At 32.7% G+C, this 25,584-nt stretch overlaps 8 protein-coding genes and 1 non-coding gene across 9 annotated transcripts; 5 read left to right on the forward strand and 4 right to left on the reverse strand.

The window, feature by feature from the left end:
* Window positions 1-1,734: 1,734 nt before the first annotated feature.
* Window positions 1,735-2,829, forward strand: Kpol_1042p10 (uncharacterized protein; the record flags this gene model as incomplete). The annotated part of the gene is made up of 1 exon (XM_001643359.1): window positions 1,735-2,829. One exon carries the CDS (start codon window positions 1,735-1,737, stop codon window positions 2,827-2,829), a length of 1,095 nt encoding a protein of 364 aa, XP_001643409.1.
* A 978-nt stretch (window positions 2,830-3,807) lies between these two features.
* Window positions 3,808-4,686, forward strand: MED4 (Med4p; the record flags this gene model as incomplete). Its single annotated transcript, XM_001643360.1, has 1 exon — window positions 3,808-4,686. One exon carries the CDS (start codon window positions 3,808-3,810, stop codon window positions 4,684-4,686), a length of 879 nt encoding a protein of 292 aa, XP_001643410.1.
* Window positions 4,687-4,829: 143 nt separating this feature from the next.
* ALE1 (lysophospholipid acyltransferase) lies at window positions 4,830-6,692 on the reverse strand (the record flags this gene model as incomplete). Its single annotated transcript, XM_001643361.1, has 1 exon — window positions 4,830-6,692. The coding sequence occupies one exon, from the start codon at window positions 6,690-6,692 to the stop codon at window positions 4,830-4,832; it is 1,863 nt and encodes a 620-aa protein (XP_001643411.1).
* Window positions 6,693-8,046: 1,354 nt separating this feature from the next.
* YCS4 (condensin subunit YCS4) lies at window positions 8,047-11,562 on the reverse strand (the record flags this gene model as incomplete). The annotated part of the gene is made up of 1 exon (XM_001643362.1): window positions 8,047-11,562. One exon carries the CDS (start codon window positions 11,560-11,562, stop codon window positions 8,047-8,049), a length of 3,516 nt encoding a protein of 1,171 aa, XP_001643412.1.
* Window positions 11,563-11,915: 353 nt separating this feature from the next.
* On the reverse strand, window positions 11,916-11,989 carry Kpol_1042trna2. Its single transcript has one exon. It is a non-coding gene; the product is annotated as a tRNA-Val (tRNA).
* Window positions 11,990-17,526: 5,537 nt separating this feature from the next.
* On the forward strand, window positions 17,527-19,287 carry MUP1 (Mup1p; the record flags this gene model as incomplete). The annotated part of the gene is made up of 1 exon (XM_001643363.1): window positions 17,527-19,287. One exon carries the CDS (start codon window positions 17,527-17,529, stop codon window positions 19,285-19,287), a length of 1,761 nt encoding a protein of 586 aa, XP_001643413.1.
* A 582-nt stretch (window positions 19,288-19,869) lies between these two features.
* Window positions 19,870-22,518, forward strand: Kpol_1042p15 (uncharacterized protein; the record flags this gene model as incomplete). Its single annotated transcript, XM_001643364.1, has 1 exon — window positions 19,870-22,518. One exon carries the CDS (start codon window positions 19,870-19,872, stop codon window positions 22,516-22,518), a length of 2,649 nt encoding a protein of 882 aa, XP_001643414.1.
* A 778-nt stretch (window positions 22,519-23,296) lies between these two features.
* On the forward strand, window positions 23,297-24,745 carry ADE13 (adenylosuccinase ADE13; the record flags this gene model as incomplete). The annotated part of the gene is made up of 1 exon (XM_001643365.1): window positions 23,297-24,745. One exon carries the CDS (start codon window positions 23,297-23,299, stop codon window positions 24,743-24,745), a length of 1,449 nt encoding a protein of 482 aa, XP_001643415.1.
* A 210-nt stretch (window positions 24,746-24,955) lies between these two features.
* LST7 (Lst7p) lies at window positions 24,956-25,489 on the reverse strand (the record flags this gene model as incomplete). Its single annotated transcript, XM_001643366.1, has 1 exon — window positions 24,956-25,489. One exon carries the CDS (start codon window positions 25,487-25,489, stop codon window positions 24,956-24,958), a length of 534 nt encoding a protein of 177 aa, XP_001643416.1.
* Between the last annotated feature and the right edge of the window lie 95 nt (window positions 25,490-25,584).

A 25,584-nucleotide genomic window follows, 5' to 3' on the forward strand; every position in this document is an offset into this window, starting at 1 on the left:
AAAAGAGTAAGCATGAAATACAATCAAGAATATTTTGCAATTTACGTCATTTCTCAAAAATTCATGCAAGGTTACCTACAAAACCTAAGCCAACCTTTTTCGAACAAGAACAGTGTTGGCATCAGAAACAGGAACAGATAAGATAAGATATAAAACAGCAGATAACTTTTCTTGAGGGGTTTTTCTTTTAATTACAACATCATTCATTATCCAAAGAAATAGCTTGCAAATTCAAATGAGTTCGAGTATTGTGTGTTAAACATGAGTAAAACAAGACAACAGTTGCACACTTGGGATGAAACTGGAAGAGAAGAGAAGACCTAATAGAGAATTCTTGACCTATTAAATTAAACCTTCTCCATCTCTGACGGTGATATAGAAGAATGCAATAGATTAAGACTTTAAAGACCTCTCTTGTGATTTGATCTGACTGGAAATATACAGACCAACAACAACATAACTACTCAACCACTCACTAAAGAGACAAAACAACAAGTACAGCAGTTGCAAGGTCGACTTGGTCTCCTTGAAGGCCCCTATTGATCAAATAAAAGGAAGATGGTAAAGCTAATTCAGTAACTAACTACAAATTACAACAACACCAACACCAACGATTGCATTACAACAAGTGCAACAGGTGATGATGGTGATGTCTTGCGTTTAAAGATACAGGTTCTATATAGTTTCTTGTCAGAGGAAACTTGCTAATATCAAGAACAAGAACAAGAACGACCAGGGCAACTCGAGTTGAGTCTTTTGAATGGTAGTTGATGATGATGATGATGATAGGATTGCTCTACTTCTGCTTCTTTCATTAAGCAATGTTGAGGATTACCTGTTTGAATACATAATTATATAACCATATTATATATCCACTTGTATAATGAACAGTCCCTCTTGGAAGGGTAATTTGTCTAGTTGATGTTCTTACGAAGGGGGGCTCTTGTTAATGATGAAATGGGGGGAGGGGGGAGGATGTTTTTGGGGGGTGGTTGGTGATTGATTTGACCGATTTGGGGGTTGATGGATAAGAAACATACAGAGTAAAACAGAAATAACAATAAACACTTTGGGAGGTATTTAATTCTACTTGTTTCCTTTCCTTTGCTGTTCCAAAAAGCTTCGAAAGAAGAACTTTCTTATTCGTTCTATTGACGACAAGTCTGAATATTATTCGTAATGCTCTTTCTTTTGCTTCTGGCTGCTTACTGTTCTTAAGCGAAATTTAATTAAGGTATGCATATTTCATAGTATATATAATTGATAATTCGAAACAGGTTACTTTATCATTAGCTATATATATAAATGTGGATTGATGCATATTATACAAAACATACACTGATGGGCAATTATTGGAATATTTGTGTGTCGTTCTTGTCTTTGTAGAATTTCTATTTGTATTGTATTGTACCTTCTTTTTTTTCTAATTTTCAACTATATAGCCCTCTACTGTCTTAACCAACCATTTTTGGCTATATATATATTATTCCAATTACAATTGCTAGTATTCTTTCATCCAAGATATATATATATACTTAAATTTAAGTTTTGGGAATTATAGTTTAAATATAAATAGTTTTTTATTCCCTGATTTTTTGTTTTATATCATCCTTTTAAAAGAGGTAGTTTGATATTGTTGTACCTCTCTCCCTCCCCATTCTCCCACTCGTATTCTCGAAATAGTTTTAGTAGTGACACACTCTACTGTGCATATATAAATAAATTATTCAAAACATGAGTGAACAAGAAGTTAAAAATCAAGAGTTTAAAAACTTAGTCAATAGATTCAAATTCGTAAGGGTTTTGGATTCCAATCCGCAAACAAAGGTTTTATCTCTATTGGGTAAAATCGACGATAAAGATGCTATTTTAACAGCTGAGAAAACTCATTTCCTGTTCGATGAAACTAAAAGGTCACAATATAATCTGAACTTTAATGATTCTAACGAAGACGATAATAACCCTCCTATCTTCTACCATTGCGAAAACGAATATTCTTGTGTAAATGGTATCGAAGAAGTCACTGAAATTGCTTCAAATGACATTTATCATTGGGGGTTGGTTCTTCTTAAACAAGACATTGAGCAAAGCCCTACTGCAAGATTGAACATCATCTGGCCTGCTTCAACTGTTCATGTCAAGAGATATGAAAAGCAGAGTTACCATTTAATAAGAGAAACCCCTGAAATATATAAAAATATAGTTAGACCCTACATCGATGAGTCGATAGCAAAGGGGAAATTGAGTTGGGTTAATGAAATTTTATATGAAGATGTTGAAGCTGACAGAGTGGTGTATAAAGATTTTTCTGAAGATTCAAAAAGAGACGGCTTTGTCATTTTGCCAAATACCAAGTGGGATGGTGTCAATTTAGATTCCCTATATCTAGTGGCCATCGTTTATAGAAATGACCTTACTTCTGTCAGAGATTTAAAACCATCCGATAGAGACTGGTTAATTAATATTAACAACAAGATTAGATCAATCGTTCCTGCTTGCTACAACTATGGTGTCCATGCTGATGAATTAAGGATATTTGTTCATTACCAACCTTCATATTACTATTTCCATATCCACATTGTTAATATTAAACATGCAGGTTTGGAGGACAACATGGCTGCAGGAAAGGCAATCTTGTTAGATGAAATCATTGATAATCTAAATTTCTTAGGTCCAAACGGTTACCAAGATAAGACTTTGACATATGTTATTGGTGAAAATACAGACTTATGGAAGAGAGGTTTGAAAGATGAAGTAGAGAAACAATTAGAAAGTGACGGAATTCCTAAAACTCCTGCTATTATTAATACTTTTGACGAAGGCCACTAAAAATAATTTGCATATATTGCTAAGACGAATAAATCAATGTAACAAAAAAAAAAACAAGAAACATTAAAATAAAATAGTGCCCTACCCCTGGTGTATGTATATATAATCTCTGATCTAAAAATACTTCATTAAACCCTTCAAATATGGATAAACTCTAACGATTGACGAATCGCAATGTCTTAATAGAATTATGAAAACATTAATCATATATGAGAATTCAAGTTGAATATCGAGAGGAACAAGATTAAAATAACTCAAAACATATATAAATAGTGAACCGCAGCATCTCCAAGTTAAAGTGAAAAATTCTTCCAAGAGATTGGTGGAACCAATCTTCCTGCTTTCTCCATTGTCGTTATTTGAGATGGTTTTTTGTTACTAATTATTATTGTTGTTTTAAAACCTATTATGACAAAATCTTGATCTATATTTATATATAATTGAATCTCCATATAATATAATACAAAAATTTGTACACACTAGACTACCTATTTTCAAACATAGCATACATGACATGGTTCATCTGCATTGTCAGGTTTCTTGGTGACAGTAATTTCCATCTTGACGATTCATCTTGTCTGAGGCGCAAAGAGAAGAGAAAGTTATAACTACATATACACATAATATTAATGTTGTATATATTGTATCGTTCCTCATATAAGTTAGTTTCTTGTTTAAGCAATTGCCAATAGTTGTAACGTTGTCATACGCAAATCTGCTCTTGTTTTCCATTGTATATGGTGAAAAATATTAGTCATTATACACGTTATGTATTAACTGAAATATGGATATTATTCAAATGTATATATACATCTAAATTTAACATATAAGAAGTTTAGATATTCTATGTAAAGCAACAAGATATCAATTGTTATCTGATTGAAAGGGTCTAAAGGTTGTAATTGAGTGATCAGGATTGGTTGTATTTGGATACTGTTTGGTGCCTATTCGAGTTTTACAGAACATTTGCTGGGAAAAATGAGTGAAAATATAATGGGACATGTTAAGTCCATATCATCTGTCTCTTTAATGACAGATAATACAAATTCTATCTCTACAAATAGTCTAAATATGATAGATTATAATAATGAAAGCAATGATCTTTCAAAAGTACAAATATACAATGATATTTCCGAATATGAAAATACCCTATTTAAGCTAGTGGAATCAGTAGATAAGTTTAAACCCGATGTAAAATTGGCACATCAATTAATTGACGTTGATGAACGATTATTTAAAAGTTTAGATTCTTTTGTTGAATATGATAAAATAAGTACCAAATTGGAAGAATGTGACAAAGAAGCTGCAGAATTAGATACTAAAACTAAAGAAATTCTAGGAACGTTAAACGAGTGTCACGGATTACTTAACAGTTTACCCATGTTAGAGCAAGTTGAATTTGAAAAAGACATTATCCTAAAACAAAGATCAAAAATAAACTCAAAACTATTATTGGATTATGCTACCAAATTATCAAAATTTACAAAAATTCCTCCAACTTTCAATAAAGGAAGTATTGGTCCTAATAATTTTATTTGGCCAGCTGAAGATGCGCTAAGAAGAGGTATGTTAGCAATGGCTTCATTACATAGCAAAGAATTGACAAAACTGCCGAATGAACCGGAGGAAGCTTCTGAACCTGATAAATCCACTGAACCTGATAAATCCACTGAACCAATTGAAGAAGAAAAAATCACTGTCGATAACGAAGGTGATATTAGCATGGGTTCAATTGTTTATGATGGTAGTCATAAAGTAAAGGAAAATGAAAAAGCTGAAGAAAATGAAAAAGGAAGTGAAGCAGAAGCTGATAATATGGACTTAGATCTGGATCTATTTAATCCTGATGAATTTTAAAAGGCTTGTTTATATTTTACAACGATAGATTAATATAAATGTATCAAAAACATTAGAAATACATTATTGACAGAGTATGTAATTATATCAATATATACTATACAAGTAGGTCAGAAAAATACAATGCATTATTATCATGGATATCATTTTTTCTTAGAAAAAGGGATTGGTGAAAAGGCGCTAAAACTCATTTTTCTTTCTCTTGGTATACCTTTCTTGCTAACTTCTGAAAATTCATCAACAAATTTACCAAATGCTCTCTTTAAATTTTCTTCTTCGACTTCAAGTCCGTTATTATCTCTCCATTCTGAGTAGTCTTTAACAAATTCACCCCATTCATCTTTAACATTACTCCATTCCGAAAGATCAATTTCGGCAACTCCTAAATTGATATCTTCACTTCTAGCTTGTTCTTCTTCTTCAAATTCTGCTTTCTGTTTCAAAATTTCAGCTAGAGAACCAGAACTTTCAGATATTGTCTTCTCCAATTTCTTTTGATCCATTAGAACAATTTCCTTAGGTTGTTTGCTTTTGCAGAATTTTACAACAGATTTGGAGTAAGGTCCCTTGAATAAGAAGAAAGTTACAGCAACACCGATGTGAACATAATAGTAAACAGTTCCCCATGCTTCCAAAGATTTACGGAAATCTAGTATGATGAAGGGCTGGGCTAGATAACCGAAAGCTAATTTAATTACGTAGGAACCAATGAAATCATAAGCCCATTTGAAAGGACCTGGAGTTACACCATCTTCTTTCAAAAACATTGGTCTAAAGTTACGTCTGTAAAATTTACCACATGTTTGATAAAATGCACCGGTAGCAAAAGTCAAATAATAACCTGGTCTGGTACCATGCCAGAATGCAGAAGTTAAGAAAGTGAAAAGAGTAGATCTGAAACCAGGTTTTTTACCTCTTTTACTAACACGCAAGTATACCGAATTTTTTAACCATTTATTTGTATTCATATTCCAAGCCTCCAAACAATCGTGGGTATTTTGTGCAAATTCGACACCAGGGATATCGATGTTTTGAACACGATTCCATTTAATTTGCTGAGTCTTTTGGTCGTAACCATTGTAGCCTAAACCACAAGAGATACATGATGCTTCGGATATAGTCCATGCAGCATAATACTTGAATCTAAAGACCAGGCCCACCAAATACATGTAATGGATTCTATATAGGAAGGAATGGTTTAAGAATGCTTGTTTATCATTGATATAGTTTATTGGGATATACATTGGGCCAACGACGCTTAAGATCATCCATGTTAAACCTTGCAAAACTTTCCAGAATGCCAATTTACCATTTTTAGGGATCTGTCTTCTCTTTTCAGGTTGCAATCTACTTTTTGGTTTCTTTGATTCAGGTAGATCATGAAATAGTTCACAATTTAACCAACTATCGAAGTCAGCGAAATCGAAACTTGGACCTGTTAATAGAGAAGGATAAAAGAATGCAAAAGCAAGGAACTTCAATAGTGAAGGATGAGATGTAATAGCGCGATCTTTTTGATATTGGGTTAAAGAATCGAATTCCTCTTTTGTAGCGTTAGCACCATCGTAGTATGACCAACCAAAAGAGGTTAATTTCATAACTAACACCATTTGTGAACCTGTGATATCTATACTATCAGTGACAGCTGTGGTAGGAGATAGGAATTGAGCAAAAATATGGTTTAAAGCTAAATGGCCCATTACGAATGCAAAATTAACATAAGGCATAAATTTTGATTTATAGAATCTTGTAACAGTGTAAGTGAACATAGTACTTATAAGTAAGGTTCTAAAACCTTCATATAAGTTCAATAAACCGAATAAATAAAATGCAGAGACAGAGATGATATATAAACATTTTAAATTGACTCTATCATCAGGCAATCTCTTCAAAATTGTATTAAAAGAGAAAGAACCTAATAGACATAAGGAATACCTTAAAATAAACTGATCGACACCATATTTGTGTGACAAAAATATCAGGAAAGTATCTACAGGATTAATCATCTTATCGAGTATACAGTCTGTGTTTTTTTTTGCCCTTGTCAATTCTATTCAAATACAATAATAAAAACCAGCTAAACCAAATTTGAATAGAATTAAATGTAGATAAATATATAGGAGCACCGATAAAGAATCACCCTAAATCAAATATTATATAATATAATATAATATTCAAACCTTGTGAACCAAAGAATCAAAACAATCTAATACTTGGCTTGATACAAATTCGACTTCAATACCAAAAAAAAAATATAAACCTTCTTATCTGAACCCTCTTTATATTTATAGATTCAAACCAAATTAAAGGAATATACTTGGCTTGGTATATAATAAATAGAAATAGAGATAGTGATAGAGATAGTAATGAAAATAAAAATGTTGATACTAAATTCAACAAATCAAAACTAAACAAACCTTTACGAATCGCAGTTTAGTTTCGACTTCCGAACAGAAACGAATCTAGAAACCAAGAAAAGGTACTTCTCTCTCTTTCTTTGCAAAGGTGACAACAACAAGTTAAAAGAGTTATCAGAATCGATCACATCTCTAACAAGCTCAGGAAATTTTCAGAATCAAGAGATTTTTGATTAAAGGTATATAAAGCAAGTGAGGTAAGCAAAGATGGTAACTCTAAAGGATTGGAATTGGGATTTTGATTGGGATTGTGATTGGAACTGTAGTTAGAGAGAGTATATAGAGAGTATATAGAGATGTCGTTTCTCGTAAAACGTTATGGAATATTCAACAGTAACGAAACCAACAACGAATCTACAAGGAGGTTAACTATTGATGAAATATGTTGAATGAGATGAGATTGAGATTTAGATTGAGATTTTTGAGAGCAAGTGAAATTTATTGATACGTGGACATCCAATTGATTCATATGCAATCAGATCAACAAATCTTGCTTAAAAACCCATTCTGTCTTGTAGTGCTCAATCGATATACTTCTTGTAATTTATTGTCTGTGTTGGGATCGTGATGGTGATAATCTCAACTTCGATTGGGAGGGTGAGAGGGAAGAAGGGGAGGGATGCAAGATACTATCGAATACTTGATCTTGACAGTTGTTTTGATAAGTCATATTCACTTTTATAATCTCTTAGTTATTTTCATATGGGAGGGAAGAAATACCATTTGAAGATGCAGACGTGCCTACGTTCTTCTATGAACGTTATTGCCAGATTTCCTTCCATTCTCACATGCGATAGATATTAGAATTAGAGTTAGAATATGATATCTAGATGTCTGTATAAATGTGTATGTACATAAAGTTTAAAAATTAAATACCACATCATGTATGGAAAGCAGCAGCAGCAGCAGCAGCAGCAAGAACAGGGAATGTGATGTGATGTGTTTATTCTCTGGCTGTAACGATTTTAAAACCTTGTTCTAAAATTTCTGATATTTTCTCATTTTTAGTTGGCATACAATTCAGTACAAATGCAATGTCATCCCATTGTTCTTGTGTTTCACATTTAGATAATCTTCCTAATAGTTTTTCACTTAATTGCTTTTGATGTCTTTCCTTTTCGATAAATGATAATAAGAATTTCGTGATTCTTTTAAAACTTTCATTTTCTAGGGATTCGTCACCTGATAGGTTGCTAAATATATCAATAAATCCATTATAAATAGCATTATCCTTGGTTGCCAATTCAGTGAAAAATAGTCTACATAGATCACTAATACCTTGATCTGGATTTTCTAAACATTTGGCCATTTCACCTAATTGTCCCTTAACTTTTACTTGTCCAGCTAAAATCAAAAAGGTTACAGTCATTAAACATGTACGTTGGACCATTAAGTTTTCATCATGTAATCGACGATATAAGTAATCAGTGTTTTCGTCAACAAGATTGTTAAAACAGACAGCCATGTCACCTAATCCAAGAACTGCATTAGAACGAATGATTGGATCTTTGGATTTTTCCATCACTGTAATTAATAATGGTAAACTTTTCTCACAATATTTAGATGAAACACACATCAATTTTTCTAAACATAATGTGGCGGTCCTTTGTAATATAGGATCATTAAATCGACTATTACTTGACACAATTTCCTCTACAATTGGACAAAATTTGCCTAGAATAGAATTTTCACCATATAGTAATTCATTTTCTTTAATGAAAATAATTGCATCTGTAAAATCATCTTCATTAGTACCCCCAATCATGGCAAACTCATTGTCTTTTGATTCATTCATAGTAGAATTGCCAATATCGGTTACTTCTGCTTCGTCTGCTTGTTCATCCATCTTCTCTTTCCCCTTCTGTGTTTCTACCTCTATCTTTCTTTTCTTGAATTCAGCTTCGGATCTCTCAAGGTATACTAGTGTTCTGATTGCAACTTGACCTACAATAAATAGCAATTGACTCAATGATGTAGTTCTTGAAATACCTTCCATAAAAGAGCTCTCCTTATCTGTGCTATTACCAAATGTCATCATTGTCTTTTCTTTTATTAACTCTGTTGAAATCTCGTCTGGTTTATCAGATATGGTAAATAATGCACTTATAGCCTGTTCACACATTGGATAGTAATCGATGTCCTCAGTAAATCTAGCTATTGCCAGATATAATTTTTTAATAGCTTCGTCCCTATGGTTGTCATCCAAAGCTTTTGAAACATTGTCATTGTTTTTAGGAACAATTCTTTCCAATGCCAAGCAAGAAAATTTGCATAAAATTAGATCATGACTACCTATCTCACCCAAACCGATATTAACTAAGGAGTCAAATCCTCTAATAACGATGTTATGGTTGGTTAGCGCTAACATGCCTAAAACTATGATAGAACCATGAACCTGTATGCGAGACAATGCTTCATCTGAATTAGATTCTTTAGTAGCTGAATTATAAATAGACCAGAGTACTGTTACAACGTTGTCATCTATCAATTTTTCGCTATACATTAGACATAATAATTGTTCCAATGAGGCTAAATCAGCCAACGAAGCATCAGCTGTCAGTTGTATTAAATTCTTGGCAATATGAGTAGCTTTTTGCTTGTAATTATAATCCTCTGGTGTAGTCAAAAATAATTGGCTATAGCAACTAATTAAATGAGCTGGTATACTCTTTCCTTCATCAGTAGTACCTTTCATCCAAACTAGATGTAGCATTTTTTTGATACCTTCTTTACTAGGTTCCAAACTATACGCGTCTGTTAATACGAGAAAGTCCATTACATCTAAAACTTCATTTCTATTTTTGGAGGACAGTAAATTAGATGACAAAAATATTGCCTTATGGATATCTTTAATGAAGTCGACAGCATCTTCGAAGTATGCTACCATTAATTTGATCTTCAATAATTTGTTTACATCTGTAGTACTTTCTTTTTCTGATTCTTTCTCTATTCTTGTCAAATTATTCTCACTATTTATTATGTCACCTAGTAGAGTTTCTCTTTCATTATCATTATTGGAATCAAGTAATGATCTTTCAATTACTTCATCAAGAGATTCTGTCTCTCCTTGTGATTCTTCATATTTATCAAGTTGGGCAGTAGCTTCCTCCAAACATTTTTCCCAATCTTTTAAAATTAATTGATTGCCATTCATACCTCCAAATGGGTGTGTTAATAATAACTTCGAGAGTAATTTAACAGCGTTACGTCTAACTAGTGAGGATCTATCTTCCAAGGATCTCACAGCCAGTTTTGTAAAATTAACTCTACTCCTGTTGAATTTTACCTTCATTTCACAAATTTTCAGACAACCTTGAATAGCTTTTGTTCTTACAAAAGGATTCGAATCTTGAAATCTCTCTTCTAACAATTCCATAAGCACGCCAATTTGTTGTTTATAATGGTCAAGAGTTTCTTGATCTTTGATTAATTCAGTCACAATATTACCGCAAGCTTCAACGACAGAGCAACGTAAGGTAATTGAACTATTGTTTAATAATCTAATTACTAAAGACATCTGTCTAAGCATCACTTGTGGTGATAATTCTGATAATTTTATTAAGAAATTAGAAATAGCTTTGGGCCCAGTGGTATCTTTTGCATTAAAGACCCTCGTACTTATTTCACGTAATATTTCTTCAGTAAGTTGTGAAAAGTCGAACTCTTTGTTTAGAATGTTCAATATCTCTGCATTGAATGTTGACAGATGCAAAAAGTATGTCAAAGTAGACATCATAGAGCTCTGTACTGTTGTAGCTTGCCCATGAAACTTAACTGCTCTCGCAATTACTTGTTGAATAAACATTTTTAAATGAGTTACTTTTACTATTGGTTCGACTTCAATAATAACGAATAGTGGTCTTAGAAATAAACTTAAGAACAAATCTAATTCTGGGGTAGTCTGAAATATCCTTGATAAATTTAGTCTAAGAACTTTTAGTACTGCTTCAGCAATTGATTCGATTTGATTACAACTTCTTTTAAAGAGTTCGACGTTTCTATTCTGAGATGCATTTTTATTTGAACTATTCCCACCACGACCAACGGATGATTGCGATGATGCTATATGTACATCATCATGTAAAAACGTTAGGAGCACATGTAATAAATACCCATATTCTTCTAGATGTCTTTTCCACTGAGGAAATAATTCTAATATATCAACATTATTTGAAGATCCATTTAAAATTGAATTTATATCATGTAGTAAATTGTTCATCGATGAACTTACTAAATAAGTTAATTGGGTTTGTAATTTAGGAGGTAAATGAGGGAATGAATGACATAAGTCGATTAATGATTCAAATGTTTCTGGGTTGACATCTATGTGCTCTGGTGAAACAGCTAGTTGATCTATAATTATATTTAACTCCCCAGATGAGTTTTCGACTGCTGGAAATGATCTTTTATCACTTGTTTGGAAAGTAGTTAGGTATTTTGATAACGAAAAATCAGACATTCTTACACATTTATCTATAAAATATAGCCACCGTTATTTGCTATTACTTTGATCTCTTTATTTTGATTTCAAGAGGTGAGTATTCTTTTATTCATTTTGTTTTATATCATCATTGCTTTTCAGATCAATATTTTGTAAATTCGGAATGGGCCTTTGTTTACATTTTTTGTATTGTACAATCATTTCTTAAGGGTAATAGAAGATATTGAAGTTTTATGCAATAGTTCTATAAGAATAATAGTTTTATGAATATGGATTCCTTTGCTGGGCCTATAGGGTATTATTATATGTTGCTTTAATATTCAGGGAACAAAAATATATGTTCAATCAATATTGATTGAAAAAAATTAATCTGATTTCGCCCAGGATCGAACTGGGGACGTTCTGCGTGTTAAGCAGATGCCATAACCAACTAGACCACGAAACCATATTAACTTGTGTATTTCCGAAATGAGTTTTTATGTAATGGTAATAATCATAAATGTCCGGGTAAAACTAATTAGTGTCACAGTAATAGAGATGAGACACAAGAGGCATTATATAAATAGTCAAGATTGTCAGAATGGTATAAGCTTTAAGCTTCAATGTAAGTAGATATACGTTAAATAGGTACGTTAACCTATTACTGAGGTCAGTGAGTGGTAACTCGCTCATCCTCCTGTAACAGAGTAGTCTATATAACATAAATAGTTTTATATATCGGAACTGAAAATTTGTTCCTTTTATATATTAGAGAAATCGATACATTCACCTTGTACGAAAAACAGCAATAGTGACATAAACTTTATCTTCTAGTATGCAGGTTAAATTCATAACAAAGGTTTATATTATAAAAAATTAAATTAGTTACAATCTATAGACAGTTGTGTTTTAGATACAATAACACAAGTTATATTCTAAGATGATTGGTGACACGAAAGGATAGAAGGTTAGATTACAAGTTAGAGGTCTAGAATATTTGGTTGTGAAATCCCGTAAGATTTAACTCGTACTGTATCAACCGAATGCTAATATAAAATGATAAATTTGTAATTGAAAACTAAAGAATTGTTTTACACTCAATATGACATTATTTCCATGACAATCAATATAAAAGAGAAACATCTCTTACATAATAGGTAATAAAGTTGATAATATTCTTTCTGGAGAGGATATTAGAAATATTATACTTTTATTGCAAGTTCAACAACTTTTCTTGAGAATTCATTAGTATTTCATAGATAAAGATTATAGTATTTATATGTGAAAATATTCCTCCCTATCCTTCTCAACAAATAACATATCTAATACAAATTACACAATTATTTTAATTATCAAACATAGAATTTTGACCACTAATTATATCTCAAATATTTCCTGAAACTTTAATGCCATGTGAACCATTAGTACTCAAAGTCCGGCTTAGATAATATTTATACCCATATAGGGTTATGTGATTAAATGAACACTAGCTTGTAACAAAAATTTTGCCATTGTACATGATTATTGTTGGCTAGGGTGGTTTGAGAATACTTTTAAATATTTAGTTTTAAAGTAATATAAGAATTTTATTTTAATGTAATATAAGAATTTTATTTTAATGTAATATTTATTTTTAACGTTTTGTAGACCAAGAAAAAGAAAATAATTTCTCATCGAAAAATACCAGTACTATTTATTAAAAACTGGGAATTAGATTCTCAAGATAAATTGACGAGCCCAGAGTATCAAGTATCGTATCTCCTAAATATATCGTCAATCAGACATCTAAAACTGCCCGATACCTTTCCGTGGTAAATATATGAACACCCAATGAACCTCCTGTGAAAAGGAAATTTTACTTAAAGCAGCTAAATTTCAAAGGAACTATACTTAAAACAAAGCCAATTATTATAACAATCAATAAAATTTTTAGTCTAATTGTCAGCATTCAATTTAAGATTTGAAATCGATTATTTAATAGGATCTTTGGTACCGATGAGATATACTAAAAATAAGCGATCATCCATCAAAGATTTCATACACACAACCTTTCAAATAGTATTATCAATAAATAAGAATAGATTTATCAATTACTTAATTTGCTTTTGAAGGGTGCAAAATAAATCCTTTACCGCGATAGTAATTATCATTTCTTTCATATGGCTGGCACCTATTTCAACGACCTTTGAATTTATTTTGAAGCGGAATCACAATTCGAAACAAACAATGGAATCGATAAAATATCTAATTTTATAAGGTTATAAAATTTGAAGAACACGTTTTAAAAATGATACAAATATCACAATTGGAGTATTAGGCCCTTTATGAATTAATGTCCATGATTTCTGCAAATTGTTTATCATAAAAGTTAATTTATTATGTTCAGGAAGCCAGTCTTACTGTTGGTGCTATTAGTGATGACCTTAATGTGAAATGAACTCTACAAATGAGGATACACTTTAATACATTATTTTTATTTCGAGTTCAATTGATTTATCTTTTGGTCATGTAAAGTTTAGTGAAATATATTGGCTTGAATGTGCACTACTGTGGACCTCAGTCTTTGATGAGATGTAAGAACCCTGGTATTAGCATAAAGATACTTACCAGCTCAGTAATATAAATTAGATTCAGGAACTTATCAGAGGGGTTGATTGATGACAAACATTATGTCAATACTTTTTATAATTATCAACTACAAAGATGTTAGAGGTGGTGCTGATAATACATAATAACCCAAAATTGTGACCTTTTTAACTATTCATGAAACAAAATAAATTAAATTAAGATATTCAATGGTACTTAAGTTTGAAGAATATTATCGATAACAATATACTGGATTATCAAATGAGACTTGTTTACTATCGAATCCTTAAATATATAGATACGATTGAATCGAAATTAAAATTGAATATATCCTCTATTTTAATCTCAGAACATATGCGGTATTAAGGTTGGTTCAATTCGAAAACAACAATTCTCTAATATGGAAGACTTTATTCAGATTATTTGATCTAAGAGAAAGATATTTTGATATTTACAGAAATTAGGGGTTGCCATAGCTATATTAATTTTATCGTTTGGGATGAAATCCAATCGAAATTACAATAATATCATCGGATCTATACATGATACTATCTCTTCAAATATGATTAATCATATTTGAGAAATATCTTTTATTAACAGCTAATAGTAATTACTTCCAAGTTTGAATTATTTTATGTTTGAAATTCATTTACGTAATGTCAGTTTTGGAAAATGTGAACTGATAGAGACATTAACCAGATATTCTAAACCTGAGGACAGTATTTGCCTATACATATCTTCTTCCAGTGTAAGCCTTCTCCAAATAAGTTACAATTTGGACAAATATACAGCGGTACCGGCATTCGGGTTTTAATTTTTATGCTTCCTTACTGCATGGAACCCATCCAAACTCGAAAACTAATCTACATTTAGGTTACAAAGGAATTTACATTCAAATATGTTCAATGTTGTGGGGAATTTGATACTGTAGGAAATTTATCTATTAAACTAATATCATGTGTGATTTTGAATGAAATACCCTTATAATCATGCGGGTCCAAGGCAATTATTTTAAGTTTATCAGGAATAGAGCCAAATAGAAGATTAGTGATTTGTATTTGTTGTTGTTATTGGTATGCAACCTTTTATTGTCGTTATCAGGAGTTTCTCAATAAAACTAGGGACAACATTTAATCTGATATCTAATTTCTTATCAGATTGCCATTTTTTTTCTTGACTTTATTTGTTTTCATTTTATAGATTGATAGTCATGGTTGAGGAGATATCGATACGAGTTGGCCCCTGTGTGAATTCCAAGAATAATATTATTATGCCCCCCCCCCTTGATATGCAAGAGATATTCATGCCAAAGGACATTTTCGTAATTATATGAATATATATATATATATATAGATGGATACATTCATTTCGAAAGTCGATCTTTGTTTCCTCATTCTTGTGTAGGGATTAAATATAGAGATATAACTTATTGTTGTGTACGACTGACTATAAATATAGTTGGTTCTTATGGCTGAAAGATATATTGTTAATATTAATGTCTCAAAAGAAATGTCAGTGATATAGACCAGGTCACATGATAACAACAAAACACACGTGATAAAAGTTGACAGCACGTGTAATTTGATCACATGACAAATTTATTTCTATCTCTTTATTTTTTACCATAACGCAATGGCAACTAAATAACCAAATCATTGGTATTAATAGACTTCAATTAACGATCCAAAGAGCACTTTGTTATCCAATTGGAGGAAAGGGGTGTTTATAAACACAATACCGTACGATAATAGAAATTCCTTTTAGACGCTATGTAATCACGTGAAGTTTTTACATTTTATCAACTACCGTTCTTCTCTTGATAATTCTCCTATCTATTACAATCTGAATAGGATATAGTATGGTGGAATAAAACCTAATAATACAATGATGTCTCCCTCCATGTTGCTTCTCACCACACTTTGAAATTTAATGTATGATTCAATGACTACAGAGGAAGGGTGGTTTCTTTGAACACATTGTCAAAATGTTGTTTTATTATGTGGACCATATCACGTGCACACAGTTAGGAGAGAATAAACAGAGAACCGGTTTTGATTCAACTTGCCCACTATTCCTTTACGGACCTAGTTACTATTGAAGGTTCGGGTATATTTCCCTTTCACTGTCTCCCATCTCTCTTCCGTTTCTTGACCAGAGTAACCGAAGACGCCACAGTCATATCTCACGAAAAGATCAAACCAGAGAAAGCCAAAGAAAGATTCATGCAATGCTGACGCGATACAGAGACAAGTATAAGTTGCGTAGCCCATACCATTTTCTGCAATTATTGTTTAATTTATTTTTTTTAGTCTTTTGTGTCTGGGTTACACTGAAAACTCAAAAACTGAAAGAAGCAAAAAAAAAAGGAAAACGAAAATACCAATTGTTTTGGGAAGAACCCGAAGAAGCAAGCGTACACAGCTAACCTAACATCATCTTGTATTTTTTGTGTGCGTGTCTGTGAAAAATTGACTCAGAAACGCCTGTGGCAATATGCATAACTACAAAAGAAACCTGCATTGCATTGCTGCCGGAATGTCTTCGCTCGAGAAATAAAAAAAAATAAACCTTACATTCTCCGGTGCTTGTCCGGCAAGCATTTCTTTTTGCTCGAGAAAAATATTTTTACGAAGAAACGTCCAGAGAACAAGTTGCATCACCTATAGGCCTGAGTATTTTCTTAACGTATACCAGTTTTCTCGAGGCTTTTCTTTTGGATTCTTGTCCAGCCAACTGATGTTACTAATAGTAAGGTTAAGCAATTTCGTCAGAAACGTCCAGAGAAATATGACGGTTAGCTCTGAATTGAAATAATTTATTTATCGTGATAGATTTCGATATCGAACCAGCTTACGAAGAGTTCATTAAGGTGATGATGAATTAATGAAGCGCCAGATAGTATACAGGAGTCGAATGAATTAGTTTGGAAAGGATAGAGAGATGTTAGTGCAAGAGACGGTAAAAGTAAGTGTATGTTACTTACTTCTCTAGAGGTAAAAGTTACAGAGAAAAAAAAAGAAAATTTTTTGACAATTGAAGGTGATACTGAAATAATTTTTTTCTTTTACACATTGGATCTCTAAACGTAAGTGTGGTGGAAGTTGTGGCGGTAGTTGTGGTTGTGGTTGTGGTTGTGGTGGTGGTGGTGGTAGTAGTTTACCAAAAAAGATTATATCGCTATTACAAATTAATTTTAAGACTCATCTCACACTAGTACTACTCCCCCTCGTTATTCCTTATCTAATACCATTTAAATTATATATATATAAAGACATCAATGATATCAAAACTGTTGTGAATACTCGCTTCCGATCTCGTAACACTTTCCTACTTCTTTACAACTCTTGATCAATTAATATAACTACACAAAACTCATTATTAATTGTTCAATCGTTCACAATTTATAAAAGTAAGACAATGTCGGATTCTAAAAGGTCCTTTGTCTCACAATTAAATATATTCAATAAGGAAAATTATTCCTTCTCTACATCATCTGCGAAGGTAGAACCAACTGTTTCAAATGATCAGAATTCAGACGTCGAGGCTGGTCAACAATTTGTTACTCAATTAGATCAAGGTGAAAAAAGATTAGGTCTATTCTCATGTATCGGTTTGATTTGTAATAGAATGCTGGGTACCGGTGTCTTTGCCGTTTCTTCTACAATTTATACTTTATCTGGTTCTATTGGGTTATCGTTAATCTTATGGGCTATTGGTGCCATCATCGCTACCTCTGGTTTGTATGTCTATATGGAATTTGGTACTGCAATTCCAAAAAATGGTGGTGAAAAAAATTATTTAGAAATGATCTTTAAGAAACCCAAATTTTTGATTACTTCAATGTATGCATCGTATGTTTTCTTCCTAGGTTGGGCTGCTGGTAATTCCGTCAATACTGCAGTCATGTTTTTAACTGCCGGTGAAGTTACAATTACCACATGGAATCAAAGAGGTCTAGCTTGCGCTGTTGTCTGCTTTGCATTCTTAGTCAACTCTTTAAGTGTTAAAACTGGTTTATACATTCAAAACTGTTTGGGTATTTTCAAAATTGTCATCGTTATATTCATCTCTATCACCGGTTGGGTTGCACTTGGTGGTGGTTTAAAGCATGGTTACAAGACTGACAATTTCCACAATGCTTTTGAAGGTACTGAAAATGCTACCGCTTATGGTATCGTTAATGCATTATATAACGTTATTTGGTCCTTTGTTGGTTACTCAAATGTGAACTACGCCTTGGGTGAAGTTAAAGATCCTGTTAGAACTTTGAAAATTGCTGGTCCAACTTCAATGGTCTTCGTTGCTATTATTTATATCTTCGTTAATATCGCTTACTTCGCTGTCGTTCCAAAGGAAACTTTGAGAAGCTCTAAGTTGATTTTGGCTGCTGACTTTTTTGATATTGTTTTTGGTTCTAGTGGTAAAAAGGCAGCCTCTGCCATCGTTGGTTTAAGTGCTTTGGGTAATGTCATGGCTGTCGTCTTCTCACAGGGTAGAATCATTCAACAATTAGGTCGTGAAGGTGTTTTGCCATTCTCAAGTTTCTTTGCCAGTTCCAAGCCTTTGAACTCACCAATGGTTGGTCTATTCCAACATTTCATCGTCTGTGTTGTTACAATTTTGGCTCCTCCACCAGGTGATGCTTATAACTTCATTTTGAACTTGATTTCTTACCCAATGAATATTGTCAATTTGGCTGTCAGTTGTGGTTTGTTATGGATCTACTGGCAACGTAGAAAGGGCCTTATCGAATGGAACCCTCCAATCAAGGCTGGTGTCATTGTTACTTCTTTCTTTGCTTTATCCAACTTATATTTGGTCGTTGCTCCATACGTTCCACCAACCAATGGTGAATCTGTGTATCAACATTTGCCTTACTGGATTCACTGTGTTATCGCTTGGCTGGTCTTTGGTATCGGTGCCTTATACTACTGTGTCTGGACTCAAATATTACCAAGAGTCTTCAAATACAAATTGGTCACCAAGGATATTCTTGGTGAAGATGGATTCTGGAGAAATGAGATTATTAAGGTATATGATAAAGATATAAGAGATGACAGCGAAAAGGAAGATAACGACTCACAGAACGATGTTATCTACGAAACAGAAAATGGGGAATTATCCAAAGTTAACATTAATAATAAAGTTAGCAATCCAACAACAAGTAATTCCGATTAATAAACCATCTTCCCACATTTTATGATCCCAAACGATAGATCAAGCATTTTCTTTAACATTCATCATAATAGGTTAATATTAATATTGCATTTGTTGGCATCACAATCAAGATGTCTATTTTAACCATTTCTGTAATTTTAGTTAGAGACATAATTATATTTAATCTGCATTCAATTTCGAACTATTTTATTACTTTAATCATTTTTTATCCCTATAAATAACTTGTTATGTTGGTATTTTCTGTGTGTGTGTGTGTGTGTGTGTTTTCTTGTCATTACATAACATAAACAATCAATTTAAGCAACTGGATGGCTTCCTAGAAGTAACTAAACTTATCTGAAACGCACATCTCTGTATATTAAAGACCTTTCCTGACTCTATTATTACTGACGCCAACGGTATCAATTTTTAGAAAGTTACCCGGAATATCGCGAATATGTCATCTCGCTTCAAATTGAAGTTAACAAACAAACAATTGAATATGTTAAAATGGTTATAAGAAAGAATGAATAGGTGGATAGTATTCAAAAGAATTAAGGATTCATTCATAAAGACAGCCATTAACGAGTAGCTACATCCAATATGATGATGAGAAGGCATGCTGAAGGTGGTGGTAGAGCTGCTACTGCTGTTTCGGAAGAACAACGTGCTCTACTAAAAAGGATTAGAGAACAATACGAAGAATTATTTAAAATAAAGGAAGAAAACGGTATTGAAATACATCCTATTTTTGATACTTTGCCTATTAAAAAGGATTATCCTGATTATTATGCAGTTATTAAGAATCCTGTTTCTTTCAATACTTTGAAGAAAAGAGTTCCTCATTATATTGATGCTCAAAATTTTATGAATGATCTTGCTCAAATACCATGGAATGCTAAAACTTATAATACAAAAGGTTCCCAAATTTATGGATATGCTAGTATATTAGAAAAGTTTATTAAGGAAAATATTTTAGTTAAATTAAAGGAATATTACCCACATTTGAAATATCCAAATTTAGGCTTATTACCTGATGAATTAGAGGCTCAACAGAAATTAGCTCCAGAGAAAAATATTGTCAATACACCAACCAAGATGATACAAACAGTAATTAAGAAAAATGATAGCAGCATGTCAATTTCAGATGAAGATGATGAAAATTATGACGACCATGATGATCGTGATGATGATTACAATGATGGAAGAAAGTCTCGTACTGCAAAGATTACATTTCAAAGAACAACTTTACACAGTCGATCCCCAGCTTCTCAACGCCATTCACAATCAACTACACCACAACCAGGGAAACCACGGAAGACCCATGTAAAGCGTGGTAGACCACCTGTCATCGATCTTCCATATGTACAAAGAATGAAAAATGTCATAAAAATGTTAAGAAGAGAAACAGATGAGTCTAAAAGACAATTAACTGCGACTTTCGAAAAAATACCGGATGAACATGAAGAAACAAAATATCTATCTATTATTTCTAATCCAATGCCTCTAGAAGAAATTTTCAAAAAAGTCAAAACAAGAAAGTACAAGGATTTCCAAGGCTTTCAAAATGATATGAACCTAATGGTAGCAAATTATAAACTTTATTATAGATCAAATCCACAAGCATTAAAGCGTGCAAATCTGTTAGAGAGGAGGTTTGCTGAATATTCACGTCAAGAATTATCAAAGCCAGATACGGATTACATGCCAGAAGGTGAATTAAGATATCCTTTAGATGATATAGTAGTTAACGGAACAAAATATGTTATCGGTGACTGGGCATTAATAAATAACCCTAATGACCCCACAAAACCTACAGTTGGCCAAATTTTTAAACTATGGAGTACCTCAGATGGTAAAAAATGGTTTAATGCGTGCTGGTACATAAGACCTGAACAAACTGTTCATAGAGTTGATAGACTTTTCTATAAAAATGAAGTTTTTAAAACGGGTCAATATAGAGATCATTTAACATCTGAATTAGTCGGAAAAGGTTATGTAGTACATTTTACTAGATATCAACGTGGTGATCCAGATATCAAAATCGATGGTCCTTTGTTTGTTTGTGAATTTCGTTACAATGAAAATGACAAAGGTTTTAATAAGATCAGAACTTGGAAGGCTTGCTTACCAGAAGAAATTCGTGATCAAGAAGAAGTCACAATTCCAATTAACGGTAGGAAATTCTTCAAATATGCATCACCAATCAAGCACCTATTGCCAGCCAATGCTACTGCAACGGATCCAATACCGCAACCGAAGGAAGGTGCCCCTAATGCACCACCAATTGCTGGGGGAGTATATATAAGACCTAAATTAAAACGTGATGATTTAGGTGAATATTCTACATCTGATGACTGCCCACGTTACATCATAAGGCCTGGAGATCCACCAGAAGATGGTAAAATAGATTTTGAAATGGGTACGATTACAACTAGTAGCTTGTCAATGACTGGTTTACCTAGATCGAGTGGTGGATCCGGAACTCGTCTATCCACAATGAGACAGAGTAGATCATCCACCGGATTACCAATGATGGCTGTTCCAGGTGGTCAATCATTTTATCCACAGAATAATTCGACTACAATGGATGGAATGAAAGCGACTCCACAAGCTGTGGGTATGGGTTCAAATATTACTGTACACGGCTTGAAACAGCATCAATTATACAAGATTCAGCAACAGCATCAACAGCAACAGCAACACAAGAAGTCCCAAGCATCTGGTTACAATTTGACTACAATTGTAAATAATTTAACATCTAAGGCATCGAAGGCAACTTTAGGCCAAATTGTAATCGATACTTCTGGGGCCTATGTGCTTCCTGTATCAATTACGAAAAATGTTGATGTTTTACAAAGATCCGATTATGGAAGTATAGTAAAAAGATTAGGCAAAGATGAAGCGAAAAAGCGTAAGCGCAAAGGTGAAATTTTATGGTTCAAGGGTCCAAGTGTAGCCATTGAAGAAAGAATGTTAAACTCTGGGGATGAGCATTTGCAATTACCACTAAACAGTTGTTTTGCGACAAACAAGAAATTAAAAATAGAATATGAGGAAATTGAAGAACCATTAGATTCAAGCGACCAAACAGCTAGTAGTAATTCAATTCAAGAAGACGTTCAATTACAACATGTTAATGATTCTCAATCAAAGAAGGAAAACTTACCAGGATCATTTCCTTTAGGACTTAGACCTTCTGCTAATTTCATGGCCTTTAAATTATCGTCTAGCGAACCTTCATCAACTTAATAAAGTAACGACGTTAGATATTTCACCATCTAAGCTATTAAGACCATTAAAAATGAAGCAGTAGGGACTAAGTGAAAAGAACTGAAGTTTGAAAGAACCAAGGTTTCTTCTAATTTTTTTTGTTTTTCTCACCTTATTGCTGTTCTTTTTTATAAGTCATCATCATCTTCATCATAATCATAATCATCATCATTGTCATTGTCATTATCATTATCACCATGAGTAACCTTTTCGATTCTTCAATTGATCAGTTTGAAGCTGACAACTACAATACATTATCCAACCTAACCATTTCATCGAACTGGTTGAGGTCTGTCTGTATATGTTCTCTTTTCCCAATCAGCTTTTCCAGAGTCAAAGTCAATTTCCCTACTTAATATTGAAAAATTGTGCGAATAAAAATCTATAATTTTAATAATATGGAAGGAGGGAAAGGTTAAACATATATAAGCATATAAATATATAAATATATATGTATAAATTGGTTAATCATAAATTGTATCAATAAATGTATTAATGTTTTATTAGTCCTTGTTTAAATATAACCAATCCAATTGTATTTTGTACTGCTAAACCAGAATTATCTAACTGCTAAGACAAGTATAAATTGCTAAAAGTTTCAAAAAATTTATCGAATCGATATATCTTCCCTAACAGTTCATTGATTAGGAGACTTTTTGTTTGAAATTTTGGTAAAAGTGTTTAATTAAGTTTTGCTATAAATAAGTTGCTATAACATTGCCTCTCCCTCTCCATTGTGTTTACCAATTGATTAATAATGTCAGATTTTGATAAGTATACTACCCCCTTATCTTCTCGTTATGCTTCTGAAGAAATGTCTGCTGTTTTCTCATTGAGAAACAGATTCTCAACTTGGAGAAAGTTATGGTTGAATTTGGCTATTGCAGAACAAGAGTTGGGTTTGACTGTCATATCTGATGAAGCAATTGAACAAATGCGTAATAATTTAACTATTACAGATGAAGAAATTGCAAAGGCTTCTGTTCAAGAAGCAATTGTCAGACACGATGTCATGGCCCATGTTCATACTTTTGGTGAAACTTGTCCTGCAGCTGCTGGTGTCATTCACTTGGGTGCTACTTCTTGTTATGTTACCGACAATGCCGATTTGATCTTTTTAAGAGATGCTTATGATATTATCATTCCAAAATTAGTCAATGTTATCGACAGGTTAGCCAAGTTTGCTTCCGAATATAAAGACCTACCAGTTCTAGGTTGGACTCATTTCCAACCTGCTCAATTAACCACTATGGGTAAGCGTGCTACCTTATGGATTCAAGAATTACTATGGGATTTAAGAAATTTTGTTAGAGCAAGAAATGATATTGGTCTAAGAGGTGTCAAAGGTACCACAGGTACTCAAGCTTCCTTTTTAGCCTTATTCCATGGTGACGATGACAAAGTCGAAGCTTTAGACAAGAGAGTTGTCGAATTACTGGGTTTTGATACTGTTTATCCAGTTACTGGTCAAACTTATTCAAGAAAAATTGATATTGATGTTTTGGCCCCATTATCTTCATTTGCTGCTACAGCACATAAGATGGCCACTGATATAAGATTATTAGCCAACTTAAAAGAAGTTGAAGAGCCTTTTGAAAAGTCTCAAATTGGTTCTTCTGCTATGGCCTACAAGAGAAATCCAATGCGTTGTGAACGTGTTTGTTCATTAGCAAGACATCTAGGTTCTTTATTCAGTGATGCTGTACAAACTGCATCTGTTCAATGGTTTGAAAGAACCCTAGATGATTCTGCCATCAGAAGAATTTCTTTACCTGGTGCTTTCTTAACTGCCGATATATTGTTATCAACCCTATTAAACATTTCGTCTGGTTTGGTTGTTTACCCTAAGGTTATTGAAAGAAGAATTAAGAGTGAGCTACCATTCATGGCAACTGAAAATATCATTATGGCCATGGTAGAAACTGGTGCTTCTAGACAAGAAGTTCACGAAGCAATTAGAGTTTTATCTCATCAAGCTGCTGAAGTTGTTAAAGTACACGGTGGTGATAACGATTTAATAGAGCGTATCAAAGGCGACAGCTTCTTCGAACCTATTTGGGGTAAATTAGATGCATTATTAGAACCTTCTACTTTTGTTGGTAGAGCTCCAAGACAAGTTGAAAATTTCATCAACAAAGATGTCAAGAATGCTTTGGAACCATTCCAAAAATATATTAATGATCAAGAAGTTAAATTAAACGTTTAAACCAGGAACTGTATAAACACATGAATAAATAAATCCTAACCCATATATTTTTAATCATAATTAGAAAAATTAAATCAATAAAGAATACAATACTTTTCACGAAGACACCAAATGTAAACTATCCTTTCTTACTACTGCATTGTCAATACTTCTTCCATAAATATCAAAGTTTAACTTTATAAAGATAAAGCTTTAGCTGGAAAATGAACTTCAATCATTATTGTTCAAAATGCCATTTAAAAGGTATGCATTCCATCTATGTAGTCTTAAAAACAACATATCATCTTTTATCAATTCCACCAAATTTCTTGATATCTTAACTTTATTTGCTCTTAAATAAGTACCAACTAATGGCGTCAAATTATCATTATCTCTATTTGATATCTCTCTTTTTTCATTCTCACTCTCGTAAGTCTGTCGTATATATGCAATGAATTTCTCGAAGCCACACTTGATAAAATTCCAATTATTAGCTAGTAATTTCATCGAAGATTGATGGTCGTCTGAATCAATGGTAAAGGTTAAACAATAACGTCTTTCATTACCTCTAGCGTGTTCATCATAAAGTTTAAATCCCATAACCAAATTCAGCCCACGTATATCATCATAAAAAACCAAAGGAGACCCATCATAAACCATCGTCTCTTCTGAAAACACTTTCCTTATAATCAAAGTTAATAACTGATACCTTATAGATGAATATTGAGTCGATACATATGATGTTTCACCAATATTACTTCTCATTGATTTCACACTATCATTAGGAAGACTCAGAGAACAGGATTCACAATAAACATTTGTCGGATAATCAGGTACTAATAACTCATTCCCATCATCCC

The sequence above is a fragment of the Vanderwaltozyma polyspora genome, genomic scaffold (assembly GCF_000150035.1).
Source record: "Vanderwaltozyma polyspora DSM 70294 KpolScaffold1042 genomic scaffold, whole genome shotgun sequence".
Lineage (NCBI taxonomy): Eukaryota > Fungi > Ascomycota > Saccharomycetes > Saccharomycetales > Saccharomycetaceae > Vanderwaltozyma > Vanderwaltozyma polyspora.